Source organism: Pipistrellus kuhlii, unplaced genomic scaffold (assembly GCF_014108245.1).
Source record: "Pipistrellus kuhlii isolate mPipKuh1 unplaced genomic scaffold, mPipKuh1.p scaffold_m20_p_2, whole genome shotgun sequence".
NCBI lineage: Eukaryota > Metazoa > Chordata > Mammalia > Chiroptera > Vespertilionidae > Pipistrellus > Pipistrellus kuhlii.
Window position 1 is genome coordinate 182,122,250 of NW_023425515.1, and position 23,627 is coordinate 182,145,876.

Sequence of the window (23,627 nt, forward strand, 5' to 3'; positions counted from 1 at the left end):
CAGGTTGAATTCTTGTTCTCTGTGTTGTGCTCAGAGAGGCCTCAACTCACCAGAGTCACGCGACGTTAGTCACACGAGCTGGCGTACCAGGGGTGAAAGGTCTGGATTTCTACTGCCCCCCCGGCCAGCCGCCCACCACCTCCAGCAGCTGCAGGAGAAGGTGCGAACTCTCCGCAGCTGGACGTTGCTCTTCAGGGAGCTCCGTGGGCGTCCCATGAAGGTAGCAAGTGTTGTGCTGGCCAACCGCTCTCCCCTCCACCTAGAAAAGCTCTGGTGTATAGCGCTTGCCACTTCCTGTGGTGTAAATACTCCCATTTCTGAATTGTTAACAGTCGCTCTCCCAGCATACCGCCGCCTGGAGGGCTCGTCTTGGACAGTGATTGAGAGCCAACAGGCCACACGTTCCCCTCCAGGCTAAAGGGGACACTCCTGTTCCAACCGACCTGAATCCAGGCATGATTAAGGTCCAGGAGGGTTGCCAGATCTAGCAAATAAACATATAAGATTCCTCGTTAACATAGAACTTCAAATAAATAACAGGCAACTATTTTAATGTAAGTATGTCTCAAACAGGGCATGGGGACATACTTCTACTAACATAGCTTTTGCTGTTTACCTGGCTTTCAGATTTAACTGACAGCCTCGTAGGGCTGGTGCTTTCTCTGGCAGCCAGCTCCTCAGACACATACTGTGCCCAGGAAATTCTCGTGAGCTGGTGGCCGTGTGGAGAGCGTGGGGTAGACTGGGATGTCGAAGCATGTCTTCACTGCTCACTCTTAAACATAGGAGAGACACAGGCAATTTCCTGCCTCAGCTTCCCCTCGAGTTAGGGACTTTGAAAGCCAAAAGGCCCTGGAAGACATTTCGTCCAACATCTTTGCTTTACAAGTGAGGAAATTTAGGTCCAGGGAGGTGGCTGGCTCCTAGTAGGAGCAATGGGAACAAGAATTCCTGATTCACAACCCAGGGGCATTATTATTATTTTTTTTTATCCTACATACTTAGTGGTGAAAAGTAGACTCTAGGGCTCTGACAGTTCTGGCTCTGTGACCTTGGCCCTGTCTTCTTATCTTCCAAACGGGGAGTAAGTGACTTAGTGCATGTGAAAAACTCAGAACAGTGGCCGGTACACAGTGACAATTCAATAAATCTACGCTGGCCTGTGCGCAGCCCCCTAGAAAAAGTTCTTCTGCCCTGATGGTGTTGCTACGTGGTTAGTGCCTCAGGCTGCACCCCAAAGGGTAGCAGATTTGATTCCTGGTCAAGGGCATGTACTTCGGTTGCAGGCTTGATCCTCAGCCCCAATTGGGGCACTGTGCGAGGCAACCAGTCAATGTTTCCTCTCTCTCTCTCTCTCTCTCTCTCTCCCCTCCCCCTTTCCATTCTCAAAAAAAAAGAAAAAAAATCAATGGAAAAAATATCCTCGGTGGGATTAACAGGAAGAAAAAGCTTCCTTGTTTCCCTGTAGGCCCTCAAACCTGCGCCCACACGCTAGGGTTCTCCTGACCTTGGCCTGGTGCTCATGCACCTGCATGGCCAGCCTCACACTCCCCGGCTGTCCGGCCTCCCTGTCCACCTGCGATCACCATCCCTGGCCCCACCTGCAAGGCTCAAAGGAGCCACTGCACCTGAAATCCGCCCAGAAGAACCTGTTAATAGCACTGGAGACCCAGCCTTTACATTAAACAGCAATCATGCACTGCGCCCTGACCAGTTTGGCTCAGTGGATAGAGCGTCGGCCTGCGGACTGAAGGGTCCCAGGTTCGATTCAGGTCAAGGGCATGTACCTGGGTTTCGGGCACATCCCCAGTAAGGGGAGTGCAGGAGGCAGCTGATCGATGTTTCTCTCTCATCGATGTTTCTAACTCTCTATCCCTCTCCCTTCCTCTCTGTAAAAAAATCAAAATATATATATTTTTTTAAAAATCACACACTGCTCCGGCCCGAGTGGAAAGTCCTTCAAGGCCCGATGGTGCCGCCAGCTTTCTCCCTCCCCCGAGGAAGGTGGTGGGGACGGTGGAGACCGATGAGCCTGGGGCAGAGGCGGAGAGAGCCCGCTCTGGAGCCATCGTTGAGTATCTGTGGGCTCACTGTCTCGGGCCTCCCTTTCCTTAAAGGGGCCTAACGATACCCCATTGCCAAGGACTGGTGTGCAACACGTGCTTCGCCCCAAATTCGGGTCCTGCCACTCACAGCGGCGGACTAAAGCTACAGGCTTTGGAAAGCTCCTGGCACCGAGTGGGCATCCAGTAAGGTATCCTTATCATCTCATGCCACATGCTTGGCCAGCTCCTGCCCACGTGCACGTCCCCGGGTAACCAGCATGGGACGTGAGAAGGACGTCCAGTGAGCAGCTCCAGCAGAAAGAAACTCAGAAGTCAAACTCGCGCTCGCTCCTCTCTCACAGGCCTGGTCCCTGGGCACCTGTGCCCCGTGCACCTGACAGGCAGAAACGGTCTCGCTTGTTTGGGGCGAAGGCTGTTTTTGTTTCATTTTGCTTTGTACACAGAAACACTCCCTGGTTTCTCTTCTGAGAGGCCGAGGAGGAAGCTGAGTCAGGCGGGGTGTGGCTAGCATGCCATCGGTCGCCCTTCCCTCCCCGTGGGCCGGGCTTACCCAACTCATGGACCCCGGTTTGCCCATCAGCCACACTCACTGCCCCCTGTTATGCCCTTTTCTCTAATGGCGTGGGAAACAGCCGCGCTCGCTCTTCCGCAGGAGCGAGTAGGGAGAGCGAGGGCTGTGGGGGTCCCAGCCCCAGCCCTGGGTCACTGAGATGGTGACTGGGCAGGGCAGGAGGTGGCGCAGCCGGGCTGCCGTCCGTGAAGTGGCGGCGGGGCCTGTCCCGGCGGGTCCCGGCGAGGCTCCGTGTTTGCGGGCGTGAGGCGCCTGGAAAAGCCCGGTGGAACGGAGTCCGTCCCGGTGACGCCACATGCACTTCCCTTTCAGGACAACAGCCCGGGGCCCGGGGCCTACAACGTCACGCACCAGTCTCCGGTGTTCCACAGCGCCTCGCTGTCCACGCGAGGGACGTGCGCCTTTCCCTCGCGGGTAAGAGCCCTTCTAACTGACCCGTCGCTTCCCCCCCCCCCCCTCCGGTGCACAATCACGTATCGGACGTCCGGCCCCTTCTCTCCAAAGGCCTGTGGTTCTAATTAGGAGACGAGCTGCCTCCTCGAAGTTCATGCAGGTGAATTGGAAGTCTGTGTCTTTAAAACACCCCCCCCTCCCTTCCCCCATGGCTACACATTTCCAGAATGGAGAGAGAAGCCAGAGGAATCATAGTCAGAGCCTCATCACCCAGGACCGATTTTAAAAATATATATATTTTATTGATGTTTTACACGGAGAGGAAGGAAGAGAGATAGAGAGCTAGAAACGTCGATGAGAGAGAAACATCGACCAGCTGCCTCTTGCACACCCCCTACTGGGGATGTGCCCGCAACTCAGGTACATGCCCTTGACCGGAATCGAACCTGGGACCTTTCAGTCTGCAGGCCGACGCTCTATCCACTGAGCCAAACCGGTTTCGGCCACCCAGGACCAATTTTGTCATCATGGAGTAGACTAAGCAAATGTCTTCCTGAGTGAGATTTTTAGGCACATCAGGAAAAAAATTATCCTACATCTCACCCTAATACTCTGTCTTACGCTGCGCAGTCTAATTGAGCTGTGGACATTATTGAGAAAGCTGATGGGGCCAAAGTTAGAGCAGGCCTGGAATTTAGCAACCTTCCTCTCTTCCCCCCCTCCCCCCCCTCCCCCTGCCCTTGTAAGATGTGGCTCTTGATCTTTGTGGATCTTGATCTTTGACAGTCAAATATAATATATAGGGTGATAGGGTGTCTCCCACAATGTCTACCCAGACATTTTTTCCATAGCTCAGTGGATGTTTCTTTTCAGATTTAACCCATTGGAATTAATAATTATTCAAAGTGTATATATATATATATATATATATATATATATATATATATATATATATTTGGGACACCCTGTATATGAAGTGCAAATGTCCCTGACCAGGCTTGGGTGAAGATCATTTTTATCTGAATATTTATAAATCGGCCAGAAAAAAAAAAATAGATGTAGCAAGAGCAAAGGGCCAAGCTAGGGTAAGGCTGAGGTAAGAAAGTAAAAAAGAGAGCAAACCCAAACTCTGGTATCAACAAAACACATATGCCGCCTGTCCCTTTAAAAGTTATAATGATCCCTTGCAAAAACGTATTACGATGCCTGCCGTTGGAACTGATTTTCAAACGAATCACACAAAGAGGCCATTTAAGACAGCCTGAGCACGGCCGCCTAATGGAATTCAAGTTTGGCAGAGCGACCAAATTCAGGTCCTCCAGGGGCGACCGGGCCGCGGAGCTCTGCCAGGCAGCAAAGAGGGGCGGAGGCCGGGCCTCCAGTGAGTTCAGGGAGCAGCCACGCCTCTGCCTCGCTTTCCGCCCCAAGCCCTGCGAGTACGGGAGACGCAAGCAATGGGCAGAAGAAGCGCCTTGCCTTGCCTCACAATGCCCTGGCACAGGCAGCGAGACTGCAAGCCCAATCCTGACTCAGCCGCGGGTTCCCGATGTGACCTCGAGCACGTCACCCTCCCGGGCTCCGGCTGCTCATAAAGCGGAGACCGCCCCGGGGCGCTGGGCTCGGGGCCGTGGCAACCAGCGAGAAACCCTTTGAAACTGCAGAGCCCAGTCAACAGGTGAAATGTTATGGTTGTTACCACCTGAGTCACACACAGCACTTCCTGCAACACCTGGGTTTTCTCTCGGCGGCCGGCTTCTTTGCCGGATCGTGGCACTGCCCGTCCTTACTCGGTGCCACCGAGGGAAGGGGCTGAATCAGAGCACGCCACATGAGATCGATCGGTGGATTCCGTGCGAGGCTCCACGTGCGGTCACTTCCCCGAGGACCAGGCTGTGCTGTCTGGAGGAGAAGGGGCCCCGAGCGAAGATCTGAGGGTTACGGAAGCGAGTCAGGCCTCTCAAATCTTTTAAAAAATTCAGGCCAAACCCAAAGCAGGGCAGACGATGTTGTTCAGGCTTCCTCTCCCCTCCTTGATGGATGTGAAGAATTATATTTATATTGTAAACAGTCAATTCCTATGTCCTTCGGGAGGGGCCTGCAGTGGTTGATGGATATGTGTCAGGAAATTGCCCACATCTTCCTTGGTTTCTTTCGGAACTGGATGCGAATCCTACCCCTTCACCTCAGCTTCCACCGTTAGCACCCCTCCATTTCCGGGCTGAAGGTGCCGAGGGAGGTCAAGGTGGCCCTCTTCAGAGGGGTGGCCAGGAGGAGGTGGCTGTGGGCGAGGCCGGCCAGCAGGCTCCGTGGGTGTGCACGTTTGAGAAACTTCCTGATGACTATGGGCACGGCTACACCCAGCCTTTTGAGAGGACCTGTCATCTCTCTAAGTCCAAATTATATAAGAGCTTCACCAGAGCCGTCCAAGTCTTTGTTCCGGCATTATTCACAGCAGATGAGGCAGGTGGGAGGAGGCGCAGATGGCCTTTCTCCATCCGCCCCGTGTCAGCAGGGGTTCGGGAAGAGTTAGTGTGTGCTGGAGAGAGGTTCGTAATTGCCAGCGTGCGGCCAGATGGGAGACCACAGGCCTGGCGATTAAAAGGAGGCCAAGGCTGGGTGAGTCAGTGTCACTTCGGCTATCCTCTGAGATCAATCCCATTAGGATGCTTCTGTTATGAAACCCTGCCTCAAATTGGAAACTTTTAGAACAGTTTCCCCCCAAAATGTACACAAATAGGCTTTCTAGGCCAAAAAGGCTCTATGACCCAGTGAATTTAAGAAAGTCTGGACAGGCTTCGTTATCTTAGTCTCAGAGCATTTCCTCTGCCGAAGGGTATTATGATTCTTCTAAATAGGGAGATGGTAGGAGACTTCTCAAATGCATTTGACTTCAAGGCTCTCTCCCAGCTGCTGTCACCACCAGCGCAGCCTTATCTTAGAAAGCTGGTATGCCAAGGAACACACATTGGGAAACGGCTTCAGAAAAACATGCCTGCCCACTCGGACAGGTGGCTCGATTGGCACCACCGAGGAAGGCTTGACCTCACCACCCTCCTTCGGTGGAAGTTAAGAAGAGAGAGCAAAGGAGTGCCAACCCACCGGGCAGAGGAGACAGAGGTTGTGATCCTTCCTGAACTAAACCCTCCCACGGTCTCTCGTCAGCTGCTCCTCTTGTTACTGCTGTTCCTCCTCTGGACCCGCTTCTCTTCAGAACTGGGTGTCCGGTCTCTCTCATGCAGTGGAGGCACACAGCCTGGGTGCGAATGCTGGCTCCCCCACGGGACCGGCTGAGAAAGCTCAGTTTCCTCATGTGTAAGGGGAGGGTCATCGCAGGACCCACTACCCAGGGTTGCCGGGAGGATTAAATGCAAAAACACACGAGACATGCTCGGTCAGCCATTGCCCCAAACACAAAGACAAATTGAGCCCAGGATGGAGGAGGCAGAGGTGGGGCTCTGACCCGGCTTAGACTCTGAACAGCTGGGGCTCTGCTCCTGGTGGCACATCCACCACGGACCACGGTGGCCCATAGGCCAGGCGTTGAGAGCCATTGGCCACCCAGCGTAAGACCGAGTAGATGGGGGAGGCACTGATGCCATCTCACCCCTTCTCCCACCTTCTGTAGTTATTGATCCCTATCTGAGGAAACCTAGGGCAATGTTCCCAGGCATTTAACCGCAAAACACTGAGAAATATGTGGTTTTATCAGAGTCCAATACTTGCCATATTCTCCTGGGGTAAAGCGATGTTATCACTTAGTTTCTGTGGCTTTTGACCCTTTTCATTTAGCAAACACTGATTCTGTTTGTTTTCTTTTAAAAAACGCACACACATACATACACACACACACACACACACACACACACACTAAAAATAGTTTATCATGGCTTCCTGAAAGAAGCAGAATTAGTTCTGTTGAAACACAAAAATATTGTAGGGTTTTATGAAATCAGTAATGAGTGGGTGGGAGGAGGGGTAGGAGATATATGTAGAAGACGTTGGAAGCAAACTTGTTATGTAGGCAATTCAGATTATTTAACCTTAGAAATAAGATGTGTAAGTAGAAGGCAAGCCTGGGTTGGAGGAAAAAAGCCTAAAGCTTCCATCATATAAACAACCCAACAGCTGAGGGTGAGTCAGGTGGCTTGACACAGGATCGGGTGAAAATGCATTTCTGGCAGAATTATTGATGCCAAGTCCCAAACAGCAGATGAGTAATTTGAGTTTACAGAAGTGAACACAGGTCGGGACTTGTGCTTTCAAAGAGCGAATCCTCAAAGCCCACGGTCAGTTTATTATTGTTTACTGCCAGAGCGGCACCTTTTATAAGATGCGTTTAGACCCACTTGGGGCGCCATCTCTCTGACATCATCCCGGGGAGCCACAGATCACATGACAATGCTGATTCCTTTGGCTTTCTCCTCACAGCGCGACCGAATGAACCCCATCGTCTCTAAATATCCCGCAGCCAATGCGTACACTCTGCCGTCGTGCTTCCTTTCGAAGAAAGACTTCAGTAACACCTGCTCCAGCATGTTCCAGATACCCAGCTTTGGAAAAGGCCTCAAACTGGAAACTCCTGCACCAAACCATTACAATGTAAGAACACCACACGTGCTCACTAAATACATACTGAGTGGATGGTTTACAAAAATAAGAGGAAGGAAGGGGCACTGTGGGAAATAGGACTCTAATGCAGCTGGTGAGCCAGTTAGCATTTGTGGGGTACCCCATGGGTACAGGAGGCTGTGCAAGACTCTTACAGGGAATTCGCAGGAAACAGAGGAAAATGGGGGCTACACGGAGGCCAGTGCGAGCGGTGGGGAGACCATCGCCCTGGAAAATGCTTAACCGTAGCCACTCCTATCATGTAAGCTTTCTGGGACGGTGTTCTCATCTCTAACAATGAGTGCACACTGAGTGGCCAGATTATTCTGATTTCTGAATGCATAATAATCTGGCCACTCAGTGTGTGTGTGTGTGTGTGTGTGTGTGTGTGTGTGTGTGTGTATCCTATCTAATAAAAGAACAATATGCAAATTGACCATCACTCCAACACACAAGATGGCTGCCCCCATGTGGACACAAGATAGCTGCCACAAGATGGCCAGCAGGGGAGGGCAATTAGGGGTGACCAGGCTGGCAGAGGAGGAAAGTTGGGGGCGATCAAGCCTTCAGGGAAGGGCAGTTAGGGGGGACCCAGGCCTGCAGGGGAGGGTATTTAGGGGTGACCAGGCCTGCAGGGGAGGGCAGTTAGGGGAAATCAGGCTGGTAGGGGAGCAGTTAAGCATAAATCAGTCTGGCAGAGGAGTGATTAGGGGATGATCAGGCTGGCAGACAGAGAGGTTAGGGACAATCAGGAAGGCAGACAGGCGAGCTGTTGGGAGTCAGCAGTCCTGGATTGTGAGAGGGATGTCTGACTGCCTGTTTAGTGGGATCGGGCCTAAACGGGCAGTCGGACATCCCTTGAGGGGTCCCAGATTGGAGAGAGTGCAGGCTGCGCTAAGGGACACCCTTCCACCCTGTGCATGAATTTTGTGTACCAAGCCTCCGGAGTGTGTGTGTGTGTGTGTGTGTGTGTGTGTGTTAGAGGCCTGGTGCATGGGTAGCCTAGCCAGGGGGAGAGGCCTGCCTGCTGTTCAAACTCCTGGTTGAGGGGACAATTTGCATATTAGCCTTTTATTATATAGGATATACACCAAGTGGCCAGATTATTATGCGTTCAGAGATCATAATAATCTGGCCACTCAGTGTATATTATTTGCCATTTAATCTGCAGGTACTACTAATTTAATTTTTAGGTTCTTATAAGGAAAATACATTTCTGTCTTTTCATATCAGAAAATGATGTGTTTGTTTTTGTTTTTGTTTTTTAAGAGTAGTGCTTTGCCAATTCTGATCACTTCACAGATCACTTCAAAGAGGCAGAATTCATGGTTAAGAAATGGAGTCAAATTCACATCTCAACCTGCCACTTTCTAATCGTGTGGCTTTGGTCAAGTTCTATGGGGCCTTGTATCTTCACCTCCCAGGACGCAGTTTATTCATCTGTAAAATGGGGGTACACATCTAACCTAGTTCATAGTGTTAATGCAGATATTAAACGAGGTAATCTCTGCTGAGCACTCTGCACAGCCCCTGGCAGAGGACTCCACAGTCCGTAGGGAGACACACAACCTCTTGAGCCTCAGTTGTAAAATGAAATTAATTACACTTGCCCTAGAGGGTTATTCTAAGACGCCAACGAGGCAGCGAATGTGGATACACAAGGCATTATACCGACCCAGGAGCTAGAAAGTGGAAATCCCTGAAAATTTGGCTGCCCTAAGCAGACTGCCGTCAGAAACCAGCTGCAGTTTCTCTCCTGTTCTCTGCCTCCCGGAGCACCTCCCTCCGGTGCTAGGATTGCGCTGTGCACAGTACACGTGCATTTTCTCCTTAACTACATCTTAGATTCCTACCCCACACCCTGCCCACCCTGTGCCATAGGATAAATCAGCTCCATTCTCTTTGACCCGCCCATGGAGCTGCTATCCTCCTCGTGTAACATTGAAATCTTCGGGGAGCACACATTCAGTGGGCCCGGAAATGCCCTCTTCTCAGCTGCCTTTCTGTCTGGGCGAGGAATGGAGCCGTGGTGGTGTTTTGTCTGCAGGTGGCTTTTTCCAGACCCGGAGAACAATGGCCGAGCCAACTGGCGAGGAGAGAATGCGATAATCCCGTTAGTCACACTGCGCGGCGGGGTCTGCGCAGGCCTTTCCTCGCCTCGGCTCACCAGGGCCCTGCTCCTCCACCCGGAGCCTTTCCCTCGATGCCGTGTGATTACTTCCTCTCTGACAGCCTGGCTCCTCGCCCTGGGCCAGCAATTAGCCTGCTCCATCTGATCTTTCTGTTTGCTGTCTCGGCAGGCAGCCTAGCCGTGAGGACCCTGGGAAAAGCTAAATTCCCCCGCCTTTGTCAACACAAAATCAAAATGCCATCTGTATTTCTTGAGAAACATTTCTCCCACAAAGAAGTATCACAGAAAATCAAACGGTCCTGGCCCCAGCAAACATTTTCAGTCACTAGGTAAATATTCCCGGCCTTCGCACGGACAGTTTTTATGGCATCTTTTATCGAGGGAATACAGGAGCCGGACTGCACCCTGGCATTTAAAGTATGTACGATGCCCGTGTCGCATAAGCGTGATCTCAGGGCCCTGCTTCCTTCTCTGTGACTTTGAGAGGCACACGGGGCACTCTCAGATGTGTACTGTGTGTGTCAACCAAAATCCTTGACTTCTGGTCAGTCCAGAAAAATCCAGGTGAGAGAGCGCTTACACACCTGATTATAACCTTAAAGTGCCCGATCTCCTAGCATGGCCCAAGCCCTGCGTTCACAGCGGGACTGTCCGCACAGTAATGAATCAGGTGGGAGGTGTAGGACCAGATGTTCTGAAGAGAATAAAACCCCGGGAAGAATGGAAATAATCTGCATGTGTAGAGTGACGTGGTTTTTAAAAGACACTTTGCTAGAGATGATTTCCATTGGCCCCACCCAACAGCACTGGGCTAGGGGAGCAGGGTAATCTGAGCCGCCTTACTGATGAGAAAACTCAAGTTCAGAGAAATGAAGCCACATGTGCAGATCACCTGCCCCGTATGGGATCACCTGTCCTGTGCGGGATCACCTGTCCTGTGTGGATCACCGGTGTGGGATCACCTGCCCTGTGGGGGATCACCTGCCCTGTGTGGGATCACCTGTCCTGTGTGGATCACCGGTGTGGGATCACCTGTCCTGTGTGGGATCGCCTGCCTGTGTGGGATCACTTTCCCTGTGTGGATCACCTGCCCTGTGCGGGATCACCTGTCCTGTGTGGCTCACCTGCCCTGTGTGGGATCACCTTCCCTGTGTGGGATCGCCTGTCCTGTGTGGGACCACTTGCCCTGTGTGGATCACTTGTCCTGTGTGGGATCGCCTGTCCTGTGTGGGATCACCTGCCCTGTGTGGATCACCTGCCCTGTGTGGGATCACCTGTCCTGTGCGGGATCACCTGTCCTGTGTGGATCACCTGCCCTGTGTGGGATCACCTGTCCTGTGCGGGATCACCTGCCCTGTGCAGGATCACCTGTCCTGTGTGGATCACCTGCCCTGTGTGGGATCACCTGTCCTGTGTGGATCACCTGCCCTGTGTGGGATCACCTGTCCTGTGTGGGATCACCTGCCCTGTGTGGATCACCTGCCCTGTGTGGGATCACCTGTCCTGTGCGGGATCACCTGTCCTGTGTGGATCACCTGCCCTGTGTGGGATCACCTGTCCTGTGCGGGATCACCTGTCCTGTGTGGATCACCTGCCCTGTGTGGGATCACCTGTCCTGTGTGGGATCGCCTGTCCTGTGTGGGACCACTTGCCCTGTGTGGATCACCTGCCCTGTGTGGATCACCTGTCCTGTGTGGGATCACCTGCCCTGTGTGGATCACCTGCCCTGGGTGGATCACCTGCCCTGGGTGGGATCACTTGCCCTGTGTGGGATCGCCTGTCCTGTGTGGGATCACCTGTCCTGTGTGGGATCACCTGCCTGTGCAGACACTTGCTGGTGACCCCCAGCTCACAGCCAGTCCAGCTGGGTGATGTGATCTTGTCCACTCACACCATTCATTTTCTGAGGAGGACAGGGTGACCCTCGTCCAGGCACAATGACAAAGACAGAGGAGGCAGGCCCTGGGCACAGCGCACTCTCTCTCTCCCCAGACCTCCGTCTCTTTCTGCAAACAGAGTAACAACGTCTGTGCCCGAGCCGAGTTTCAGTCCAAAACCGAGAGAGGAGTGTTCACCATCCCTAAAACAGGACCTGCACCAGGTAGGCAGCCGCCTTGCCCTGGCCTCGGCCTGAGGCGTGGTGTCCAGATCGGGTCTGAGGGCGCCCGGGCCTCGGCCGGCGTCTCTGGAAGGAGCGAGGCTTTGGGGAGTGCGGGGTGGAGGCCGGTGTGGAACAAAGGGGAGAAGCGTGAGGAACAGACGGGCGGGCTGTCCTCCTTTCCGGAAGAATGGCTGGTTCTGGAAAAGCCCCCACAGCAGCCCCGCTGGTGGGGAAGTGGCTTCTCACCAGAAGGGTGTTCGTTCCCACCCCCGGCGCCCCCAGGCCGCGGGGGCATCCAGCACACAGAGGGGATCGCAGGCAGCCCTCACACATCTGCCCGCACAGAGGCCCGCAGCGGGGGTGACCTCCCCCGTGTCACAGGGCGGGCAAGCCCAGGGCCAGGTGCCTGACAGGAGACTGTTGCCGGGTCATCCATCGTGACTTTTGATCTGGCCGGGATTCAGGAACGCACAGGACTGGCCTGCGAGTGTTCTCCCCGCTGGGCTGGACGCTCTGGGCCTGCCCCCTAACCGTTTGCAGGGAGCTCTCCCCCCATCAGACCTTCCCTCCGGGATCTGAAGACCCCCAGGGAGCGCGGCCGCGGAGGAGGAGCAGGCTTTGCCTCCCGGAGGGGGTGTGGGTAAAACTGCAGTGCGCTGTCAGATTTCAGCAAATGCAGATTAAAGTTGAGATTAATTTGAAGCTGAATAACAAAATCAGCCCTAATGAGGAGGCTAAGCCGGGGCGAAAGCTCCCGGCCTTGCATCATCCGCGGGCAAAGCCCCGCCTTGTTTGTTTATTCAGAGAACAAAGCCGGCATCTCTGGGGTTGGCCAGAGGCCCTGCCAGGGAGCCCAGGGAAGCGGGCACCCTGCAGCCACATGGGCCACTCCCTCAGGAAGGTCTTATCGCGGAGAACAGGATGGGGGAGCCCCCCCCCCCCCCCAGTCGGTTCAACTCCTGCTGCGTGCCCCTGGCTTTCCACAAAGAGGTGTGAGCTAATATTATTATTTCGCCCGTTTTACTGAGGGAAAGCAGGTGACTAGCCCAGGGTCCCCTTGGATTTTAACCCAGGCCTAGTGGGTTGGATGCCTGCCTGGTGCCTCAGACACCTCCCCCCTCCACTTGCCAGGGGCCTGGGCCCTCTGCTTTGACCTCTCACCTCTCGGAGGAAGTTTCACTTCCGCCTCTGTGGGAGAACACCAGATGCGGAGCGGTGATTGGCGTCTGCTGCTCTGCATGCCCCTCTGCCAGCGCCAGGCAAAATGCTCACCGTGACCTGTTTGCTGGTTGGATTCCCTGCAGCTTAGATGAACCAACCACATCACCACGTCCACCTCTATTCTTCCTTGTCTTTTAGAGACGGGGAAAGGCCGGTGTCAAAGTGCCGCTTGCAAACGTGGGTCCCAGAATCGGGTCTGCCCGGGCGTCCCTCCTGGTGCGGCAGAGCCCGCTGTGCCCCGGGAGCCAGTGCTCCCGGGCTCCGGGGCCACGGGAACCCCCGTGCCTTTCTCTTTACTTCTGCTTCTCAGCATCTTCTCACCAAGCATCGCTCCGCCCTTCCTGGTAGCAGTAAATGAGAGTGAGAAGGAAACAGAAAGACCACGAGAGATATAGACCAATATGACACTTTTAGCTAGACAATGCCCTTAAAGAAAAAATGTAACCCTGTGCTGGGAACACTCTTCAAGTTATTAAAATCCCTCCCAGAGCCTCGTTTTTAAGCGGATCTCGGAGAGTAGGCCATCGTGTGGTGGTACCAGGCGTGAAGGGACAGATGCCCTCCTACTGGAAATGGAGGTGGTTTTGAGCTGAACGCTAATGTAAACACAGTGGGGCGAGCACACTTGTAGTTCGCAACTTGTGTGCATTCAAGATTGTTCCCTCGTGTAAACTGCTGAAAGGGAACTCGCCAAGCCAGAGGCGTGTAAATAGTTAAGGTTTTCGCCACTTGTGATCGAATTGCCCTTCAGCTCAGGGGTCACGAGGCACCTTGCCCTGGCTGTCACCGGGCACGGCCGTTTAAGGAAAACCTTGCCAACCAAGTAATAATGTTGTTTTCAGTACTTTTGCAACGGAAAAGTACATTTTCTCGAAACAAAGCCAACTTTACAATGTTAGGAAATGTGGACTATTTTTCCCACCCGGAATGCCACCCTTCATATATTTGTATTGCTTGGGTCCCCGCCTCTTTGTATGCAGACTTATCCATTTGTACCTGGATGCCATCACAGGGCACAGACTTCCAGGCTTGGCCTTGCTTATTCACTCACCTTTATTTTTGGGAAACACTGCCAGGTGACTGTTGGGATGTACATCGTATGCTCAGGGCTTTTCCATCTGTTGAATCATTTTCTTAATTTCGGAGTACTGGGGAGCCCGGGTGTGCAGACATCCTCAACGCTTTTACCTAGTGCTGCCGCTGGCACTCCCCACGCCTGCACCCACTGGCAGGGCCCCCGAAAGCGAGGGGCGAGACTGCTTCCTGCTCCCCCAGCTCGGAGCATCCTGCTCTTCCTCGCAGCTTTGTGCACAGTCACATGATTTTGTTCTGTCACCGTTTCTTGAGACAGGGCATGGTGGGAAAGCAGGGGCTTTGGAGACAGCTGGCCTGGGCCTGCATAGTAGGTGTTCAATACGTATTTGTTAACTGCAGAGTCGTTACAAAACAACTACTCTGTGCCAGGAACCTAAGATGTTATTCCACTCCTACAACCACGCCGTTGTCGGAAGAATTCTTACTTTATCGAGGAGGGAGCAGCCGGGCTTAGTCAGCCCCTGGTTGGATGGATGTCTTAGGGCAAATGGCTTACTATCTCTGAGCCTCAGGTTCTTCGTGTTCAGCGTGGAGGGGACAGCACCCACTTTGCTGGGCTGCAGGAGGATGACCTGAGCTAAGTATGTGGCCCGTGTTCGCTGAGAGGTGAGCAGTGTTTTCAGCCCCTTCAGGCAGCCCTGCTTGCATTGGACCGTCTTGGAGGGATATTGCCTTACAGTCACTAATGTATTCTTAGGTGGGAGGGATGGCTCTTTATTTGAGAAGTGTTTCTTATTCTGTTTAAAAATGTCTTTCTGTTTAGGGCATTATGATATCAACGAAGCCCTTGTGAAGCAGTCGCCGATGACTCTAGCGTCCTGTTTTAAGTCAAAAACTGAACGTGGATTAAAACTGACATCAACCGTCCCGGGGCCCGGTTATTACAACCCACATGATCACATCAAAATTCCGAAAAAGGCACTTATCACGTGAGTCCTGCTGATCCTGAACTTTCTTAAAAAAAAAAAAAAAAAATATATATATATATATATATATATATATATATATATATATATATATATATGTATTATTGATTTTTTATAGAGAGAAAGGGAGAGGGATAGATAGTTAGAAACATAGATGAGAGAGAAACATCGATCAGCTGCCTCCTGCACATCCCACCCCCTATTGGGGATGTGTCCGCAACCAAGGTGCATGCCCTTGACCAGATCGAACCTGGGACCCTTCAGTTCGCAGGCCGACGCTCTACCCACTGAGCCAGACCAGTTAGGGCCTGAACTTTCTTTTGAAAGGCGGTTCTGGGAAGGACCCAAACATGAGTAGAAAAGGGAGGGGTGCCTCTGTCAGGACGCTGTGGCAGGTCGCTGTCCTTGCTGATTCATAGTAGGTGCTCAATAAGTGTGTGTTGCGTGCCTACTACGTATTGAGCAACTGCTCGGTACCAGGAACTTCACATCGTGCCCGATTATTATAGCAATCCTGTTGTAATGACTCTTCCTGGAGGAGGAGCTGGGCTTCAGGGAGACAGAGATTTGCCCAAGTCCACAGGCTCGCCAGGTGCTGCTGGGAACCAGGCCCGGACTGCCCGGCTCTTTCCATGTTCCCCACGATGCCGTGCCCGCCCGGGCTGACTATCCTGTTCCACAGCAGACACCTCCGCCGGGCGGCAGGCACGCGAAGCAGGGGAGCCCGTGTAGCGTTGTGCTGATCAGCAAAGTGTCCCTTGGCTGGGCTTAAATCGAGACGCGCAGTTTGAAATCTCACAAAATGGCCTTTGCATCTGCCAGTCCACAGGCCCTGGGGGCTTCTGGTCCTGGCTGGAGGCTGTGGAGCTGCGCAGATGAACAGAGCACCGTACACCCCCCGCCAGGCTCAGCTGGGGCAACGCAGGGCCAGGCAGGGGCGCAGGCGGCCGAACGACTGTCCGGTCGGTGGCCACACACAGCCGGCCTCGCCAGCAGGGCAGTGCAGTGGTGCTGGCGTGTCCCGGGTGTCTGGGGCGCACTGGCTCTCCGTGATGCTTTGTGAACAGTGGATCCCTGGTTAATAAGCCTCGGACACACTGCTTACAAACCCCCTGCCGTCGAAGCATTGCAGGGAGCGGGGCTTATTCAGGGCTCTGAGAAGGCCTGCACAAAGGCACCCGTTAAGCCCAGTGTCTCTTAAACTCAGGCTCATCGATCATCCAGTCAGAAACCCTAAGGTGTGCCCTGACCGGGAATCGAACTGAGTCCTCCTGGGTCATAGGCTGCCACTCAGCCACTGAGCCGCACCGGCCGGGCTGGACTCCGTGTCTTGAGTGGCGCCTGTAGGGCGGATGCTGTGCGAGGGCCGGTGGGTTGTTTGCGGCCAGTTCGGGGCTCCTTGTTGAGGAAAGGCCGCAGGGGGCCTCTGCTCTGGCCGCTGTGCTGACTCCGCAGCTCCGAGGCCTCACCCGCTCCCGAGCGCTGCAGAGCGAAGGGCCCGCCCGCTCCCCATCTCCAGGTCCTGAGCTCTGGTCACCGTGTGACTCAATGTGTGAGACAAACCGTCTCTCCCAGCTCAGCCTTCAGAGGGGGAGACAAATCTTTTCAACGCCCGCTTGCCCGCCGGGAGGTGGAACTCCCTCTGATATCTCTCTGACTCTGGGTCTACCTCTGGGAACCCCAAGCCACTGGTTTGGCAGTGACACGCGGCCCTGTCACAGCTGGGCCCTGAGAATCAAGCCCTCAGCTCCCCTTCAATGTGGGCGATCAGGAGGGACCCACCTACAGTTCCCCTGGGGTTTTCAATTAGATATGGGGCTGCTTCTTCCCAAACGCTGTAATCTGTCACCTGCTGCCTGCCAAGCAGACACTGCATTCCAGCCCGGGGCCACAGCTGCCCTGTAATGAGGAGAGAAATTGCCCCTTTATCCCTCCAGACCCTGGGAACCCCCGAGGCAGAGTCTGTGCTGGGAGTGTCCCCGGGGTCTCCCTGCCGCCACCCCCGGTGAACTGCTGAGCCCGCTGACACACTCATTCTTCTCAGCGACTTGCAAACAGCTCACGCTGGAAGCTGCAAACACACTTAATCCAGCTGTGGCCAACCCGGAGCTTTGATAGATGTTTTCTTTCCATGGGGCAGGGCCCGGGAGGCTTTTATAACTGAGCCATGAGGCTCTTAAAAGCCCGTCCCTAAGCTCTGCGGGCTGCCCCGGGTCTGATCCAGCCTGACCTTTGGGACGGGCCCAGCCCGGCCGCCACACCAGCCGCCACACCGAGGGAGCAGCCCTGGCCGATGACGAACCTGTCCGGGGGAGGGGAGAGTTGGGGGGGTTCCTGATGTCCGGGCTCCCCCACTCGCTCCAATCCCTCTGCTTTTCTCTGCTGCTCAGCAAAAGCCCCAGAAATAGGGACAGGGCCCCAAAGATGAGTCAGACACAACCCTCTCCCTTAAGAGGTAGTCCAGCGAGGGGCATAGGAACAGCGAGATCTGTGCAGAGAAAGGAATGGCTAGAATGTGTGGAGGGGCCGGCTACACTGATGTTATCTGGGGCCATGCTTCCAACAGGCCAAGTGCAGACTCACCAAGGTGCTGGAGCAGGGGTGAGAATCTAGGCTCCCCTCCCGCCCTCCCCTCCCCCCCACCCAATCCCCCTCGATGGCGGGGGGAGCATGGGGGGAGGAGAGAGGCTGCGGCCTGCCAATCCCCCTGCAGGAGGAGAGAATCAAGCCTGTTTCTCAGCTGTGCCAATCACACACTCGCCTAGTTTCTGGGAGTTGTTTGAAGAGGTGACCCAAACCGGAACCTGGAGCAGCCAGCTTCTGTGTATAAGGGGACAGGTGGCTGACCACACACTATACCCAATTCTCCCCTTTCCTATGGCACCTTTGTTCGAAACATAAGCATGAAAGCCAGCTGTGGGAGCCTCAGGACGATTTGCTGTGGCTTTTAATGACCACCCCCTCCCCCTGCAGTGGGAGCATCTGCCCTCTTGTGACTCTGTGAGGGAGGCCCCCCTTTCCGGAGGCCCGGCTGCTCCTCTGAGACCAAGCGGCTGGGCAGATGCTGGAGGAGGCACAGCAATAGCAACGACACGTCTCACTGAGCACTTACTGTGTGCTGGCACCGCGTCAGGTGCCTTACATGCCTTTTCTCCACTCACCGAGTCCTGCAGAAAGAGTGGGTGCTGCTGCACCTGGCCACAGGGGGACAGGCTAGGGGTCTCGTCTGAATCTCACTGCCAGGGAGACACTCAGGTCTGTGTGACTCTTGACTCAAAAATTCCCGACGCCTTCCCCCGATTATTGGGCCCCGGGGGCTTGGGTCCTGGGCCCGCATTATCCCTGACGTGCTTTGCTTTTTCTGGGGGATTAGTTTTCTCTGGGCACCGATTTCTTGAGCAAAATGAGGAGGATGGCTAAGCCGCTCCAGGTCCCCACCTACGCTCTGAGTTTAAGAACGCCCTGTTCTATCCAGAAGGTGCCGGCCACAGGGCGGCAGCGTCTCCGTGGCCGGGATCCCAGGGCCCTCCTCTGCTCCGCTGGGCTGGCTTCAGGCTGGGTGAGTCCCTGCGGCTGCTCAGTGCTCCGAGAACTCCTCTTCCCGGGGAGAAGCCTCCGGTGTGAGGCGGGAGTGGCAGCCCTTCTACTGAACGGCTGGGAGAGGAGAGGCGTGGGATTCCCGTAACAATCCCAGAATTCCCTGGGCAGCCCAGCGGGCCCTCTTTGAATCAAGGGTTGATGGAATGTCACAGCTGGAAGGGACCTCAGAGGTCATCACCTCCCACCTCCCTCGTTTTGCAGATGGGGAGACTGAGGCACAGAGTGAACTCGTGTCAGAGCGAGGGCATACGTACAGGATCCACTTCGCTTTCATTCATTCCCTCAACACCAGGCGTGAAAGACGGAAGGCTCCTCTCTCTGAAGGAGGGGGGATAGACCTGAAAACAGACCAAGGCAACGGGAGGGGTCCCTTAATTCGCAGGCCAGCATTTTTCTACCCCCATGCCCTGCCTCGATAGGAAGATGTGTGGTAGGGCTCTGGGGAGCCTGCTAGTCTTGGGATAGCACATCCCCGGAAACCGGGATGCCTGTTTTCTTCCCTGGCCCTGGCAGACATCACAAGCAGATCACAATGCTCTTTCTTCATAGAACCAATGCAAAGCCTGTGCTTAACACTGAGCTCCAGCCAGGCATTGCCAATCGAGCAGGGCCGACGATGAGATCAATGCTGTCTGCCACTCCTGATGAGCTCAGTGGCACCATTACAACAGCAGTGTGTACGGAGCGCTCCCGTGGTGCTGGGCTGTGCTTCCTGCACCATCTCACTGAGCCCTGACAACAGGCCTGCGCTGTGGGAACTAGTATGATCACCGTCGTGCAGATGGGGAAACCGAGGCCCCGGGCCCCCAGCTCACAGCAGTGGGCCCACAAGAAGCAATAGGTCTCCTGGTGCCATGCCCAGCCCCTCTGCAGACGGCGTGGTGCTGGGCAGGTCTTGGCCATATCTAAAAACGACCATTTCCCCCATAGACTGCGCTGGTGACATCTTCCCATTTGGTCTTTTCTTAAGGAAACACCCCGTCCTGAACTTCTCCACCCAGCCTCTGTCTCTGCCCCTGAAGCCGACGCTCCCGGGCCCCGGGCAGTACGAGATTGTGGACTACGCGGGGCCCCCCAAGAACTTAATCTCCAGCGCATCGTTCGTGTCCAACACCAAGCGGTGGACAGTGGCGACTCAACCAGCCCTGCCTGGCCCAGGTGAGAGGCCTGTTTGGAATGACTGTGCAAACCAAACCCGGAATTGTCTGTCATCCCTGGGCCATCAAATGCCACGGATTTGTAGGTTGTTTGCCAAACAGGTTATAGGGGTTAGAGTGGACTTAGAAGACTTTTTAGCTCACACTTTCTGAGTATGAAAGTTGTGGGGTGTGTGTGTGTGTGTGTGAGTGTGTATGAGTGTGTGTATGTGTGTGGGGTTGTGTGTGTATGTATATGTGTGTGTGAGAGTGTGTGTGTGTGTGTGTGTGAGAGCGAGTGTGTGTGTGTGTGTGTGTGTGAGAGAGTGTGTGTGTGTGTGTGTGTGTGTGTGTGAGTGTGTGTGTGTGTGTAAGTAAAAGGGCTCTCAGAGCTGATCCAGGCCAGGGATTCATAACCAAGGACCATGACCACCGAGACTGGGACTCTGACCTTGTCTGCAGACATTCTCTTCCAGGCGAAGGGGCCATAGCTTCTGTCAGGTGGCCAACAAGTTCACGTTCTCACAAATGTTTTAAGCACTGGCCTCGCTTGGCGGAGTCACTTCATGGACGGGGAGCCGGGTGAGCGAGGTGCCCGCAGGTCTCGGGAATGAGGGGCAGCCGGAGCACCCCCGCTCCAGGTGCGTCCCCGCTGCCTGGTTTGTCAGTCACGGACCGGGGACTGTTCACTGGGCAGCTCTGTTAAGCCATCTAGTTCCATTCCCTTCACTGGTGAGCTCAATCGGTGATGCCCTGTGACCTCGGGTATCTTCCTGGGACCTATTTGGAGCTGTTCATAGAGCCCCTTAGCTGTTTACCTCCCCCTGACGTTGACAAACCTTTGCACGGGTCAAGTGTGCACGGACAGGTGTGCGCGGACAGGTGTGCTGGTGTGCAGGTAAGGCGGCGGAGGAGGGCGGGGCTGAGGCGGCTGCCAGGCCTGTTAAATCCAGTCTTTCAAGGGGTACGGATGCTGCTCCCACTCTGGGGCAGCAAAGGGTCTGGTGGGGAGACACCTTCCCCCTCCAAACTCAGGGGTGAGTAGAATGGAGGGCAGACAGGACAGGGAGGAAGGCATTCGCATAGCCTTGGCCTTGGAGATGCAATCAAGCCAACAAGACGGCAGAGGTTTGACCTTCAGGTCGTCTGGTCAGTCCAGGCAGAGGTCACTCTGGTTGTGCTGGTGCTTCTGTAAGTGCTGAGCTCCACTGGGTGGTCTCAGGAGGCCCGGGGGCCAGGGGAGACACCTGTCTGACCCTGCTGGGCCCGGACCCCTAAGAGCTGTGTGTCCGTGTCTTCTCTGCGCCGTGCATGGTGCGAGACAGCTGGCACACGGGCAGGACGGTACCTCCTGGGCATGAGCACATGCAGACATCTGCCTCCTTGGCCCCAGGGGTGCAGATGCGCCTGGACTGCCATGTGGCTGTGAGGAGAGAGGGGCAGCTGAGGAGAGAGGGGCAGCTTCCCAGGCAACCGACAGAGGTCACCCACGGCCCCTCGTTAGCCCCATCAGTGTCCGTGTGAGTTTCCCGTCCCCGGGCCCGTTCCCAAGCTCTGTGGTTCCGGCTGCTGGTTTCCTGAAGAACCTGCAGGGTCATGGCTTTCGCTTTTACGGAAATTTCTGAAATCAATCAAAACAAAACCCTACCAAGCTGACACCTTGTTTCTTTAAGAGTATCGCTTTACTCAGTCTTTTCCCTCCCAAATTTCATAGAAAGACTATCTGTAAGTTTTGCTTTGTCAAAGAAGTGAAAAGAGGCTAAAGAAAGTGGGAAACCAGAGTTCGAGTCTTGCCTCCGCCAGTTAGGAACCAGACAACCTCGAGCCGTCCCCTCCTCTGTCCGCCTCCCCGCATGGATGGTGCAGGGGCTGGGACAGGGGTCCCCTGGCCTGGCCAGCTCTGACGCAGAACGAAAGACACTCCCACAACTGGCCTCCTCCGTCTTCACGCTGCCCCTCTCTCCTCACAGCCACCTACAAGCCGGAGCTCCTGGGGAAGCAGTCCTTCCTCTACAACGAGGGCAACAGGTGGATCCCGGTGCTGTAGCGACTCACAGGGCGCGGGAAAGCCCGCCACCAGCCGCCCCACGCAGACAAGGAGAAGACAGGGCTGGCGGGGGGCAGCTCTGCCGCCTGGCTCCGTTGTTGTGGCATTTGTCCTGGTCTCGAGCTGCCTCCTGGAGATTGGGCCCCACCCCTCTGTCCCCGTGGCTTCCTGAGAAGAAGAGAAGACAGACCCCCCTCCACACCCCTGTTCCTTCGCCAGGCACCTGTCAGGCTGCTGTCTGCCCCCTGCCCTCAGGCGCAAGGGGCTCCTGACGCTCAGGCTCCAGGGAGAAGGTAGAGGAGGGCAGCTGCCCTGCCGAGCAGCCTGGCGCTGACCAGGGCTCTGGGGCCCACGTGCATGTGCAGGGGGACAGCACAGCCGCTGGCCTCGGCTTCCAGACCCTCCCGGTGTCCCAGAGCTGAAGGCTCAGAGGCGCTTGTAACAGACACGCAGGGGTTGCCTGGGCTCCTTGTCCCCACCCTAAGCCCTCAGATCTCACCTTCAGGAAGAGCGTGGCAGCCAGTCAGCTGGTCCCCGTGCTCAGCACCCAGCCCCAGGAGAGGCCACCGCGAGCTTCACTGGCTCTGCGGTCAACAGCACGGGGGCGGGGCCCTGCTGGAGCCAGACCTGGGTTCTGGGGGGCACGGGAGCCACGCAACTCCCTGAGCCTGCAGGTTCTCACTCTCACCCGGCCTTTCCCCGTCCTGGGCTGGGCTCCCCAACCTCCCACTCAGGTTGGACACATCCTTAATGCATCTTTTCTGGCCTGTCATTTCCCCTCGGCAAGAGGAGAAGATTCCCAAAGAACCAGGAGAAGGCAGAAGTAGCCACACACGCCTCCTTCCCCAAATACTGGCATTCTCTTCTAGTTTCATAAGTGGAACTCTCCCAGGCAGCCTGCCCTCCCCACAGTGAGGACAAGGCTCTCACTTCCCTTTCCTCCCTCCTTTGACTTTGCTCTGGAAATGCTACATCCTGGGCCTCCATGTCAAAACTGGCTGCTGATTGGCTCTCCACTTAGGGAGGGCTCGGAAGGATGGAATAACACCAATTAAATTGAAATCTTGCATCTCACCAAAGCTGGCCTCTGTGTGACCTCTGATTCCTGCAAGCGCCCATTGCTTTGGGACACGTTGGAGGTGGCGGGAGCTCGGTGTGGGAGCAGCGGAGTCTGGATCTGAGGCAGCCTGGTGCTCCCATCCCCGCAGGCCCTTCTCCTTGAAGAGTTGGATCAGAATTTGCAGGCTCGTGATCAAGCACTTCCAGGGCTGGGTGGGCAATGCATGGAGCACAACAGGTGATACAGGGATGGGGCCCGGGGTCTGGGAGCAGAGACTGCTGCCTACCTAAAGGGGCATCCAACTCGGGCCAGGAAACTGTTGCCAGATCTGCAAGCCTCTCAACAGAACCTGGGAAATAGTTAAAATGTGCAATGTCTTGATTTGAGGTGTTTGCAACCGTGTTTCAATGTAAAGTTTTTTGTTTAGGCCAAAGGACACTCTTCTGCAAACCATCCGTTGTCCGTTGGGAGCTAGAGGCTCTGGAAGACGCTTTCAAAGTGGCGCTTAGAGCTGTACTTTTTACAATGAGGCCAGACCCAAGGCCTTGGTTCTCAGGCCCCTCTGACCTGTGGGAGCTGAGAAGGCCATTGGGCTGGTAGGAGCAGGCTCCAGGGAACATGACTTAGCCTAGAGCGCAGGGCAGAGTTGGCACGAGAACTCCTAGCCTTGGG

The 23,627-nt window shown here is 54.9% G+C and overlaps 1 protein-coding gene across 1 annotated transcript in view; it reads left to right on the plus strand.

Annotated features, from left to right (window-relative positions):
• The window catches only part of STPG1 (sperm tail PG-rich repeat containing 1), a 34,314-nt gene extending 11,319 nt beyond the window's left edge, over positions 1–22,995 (plus strand). Inside the window, exons 4-9 of the mRNA XM_045585026.1 lie at positions 2,950–3,051; positions 7,459–7,629; positions 11,762–11,870; positions 14,950–15,115; positions 19,683–19,870; positions 21,819–22,995. Coding sequence (XP_045440982.1) covers positions 2,950–3,051; positions 7,459–7,629; positions 11,762–11,870; positions 14,950–15,115; positions 19,683–19,870; positions 21,819–21,895 — 813 coding nt within the window. The 3' untranslated portion in view covers positions 21,896–22,995. The remainder of the gene's footprint in view (positions 1–2,949; positions 3,052–7,458; positions 7,630–11,761; positions 11,871–14,949; positions 15,116–19,682; positions 19,871–21,818) is intronic.
• Positions 22,996–23,627: the final 632 nt, after the last annotated feature.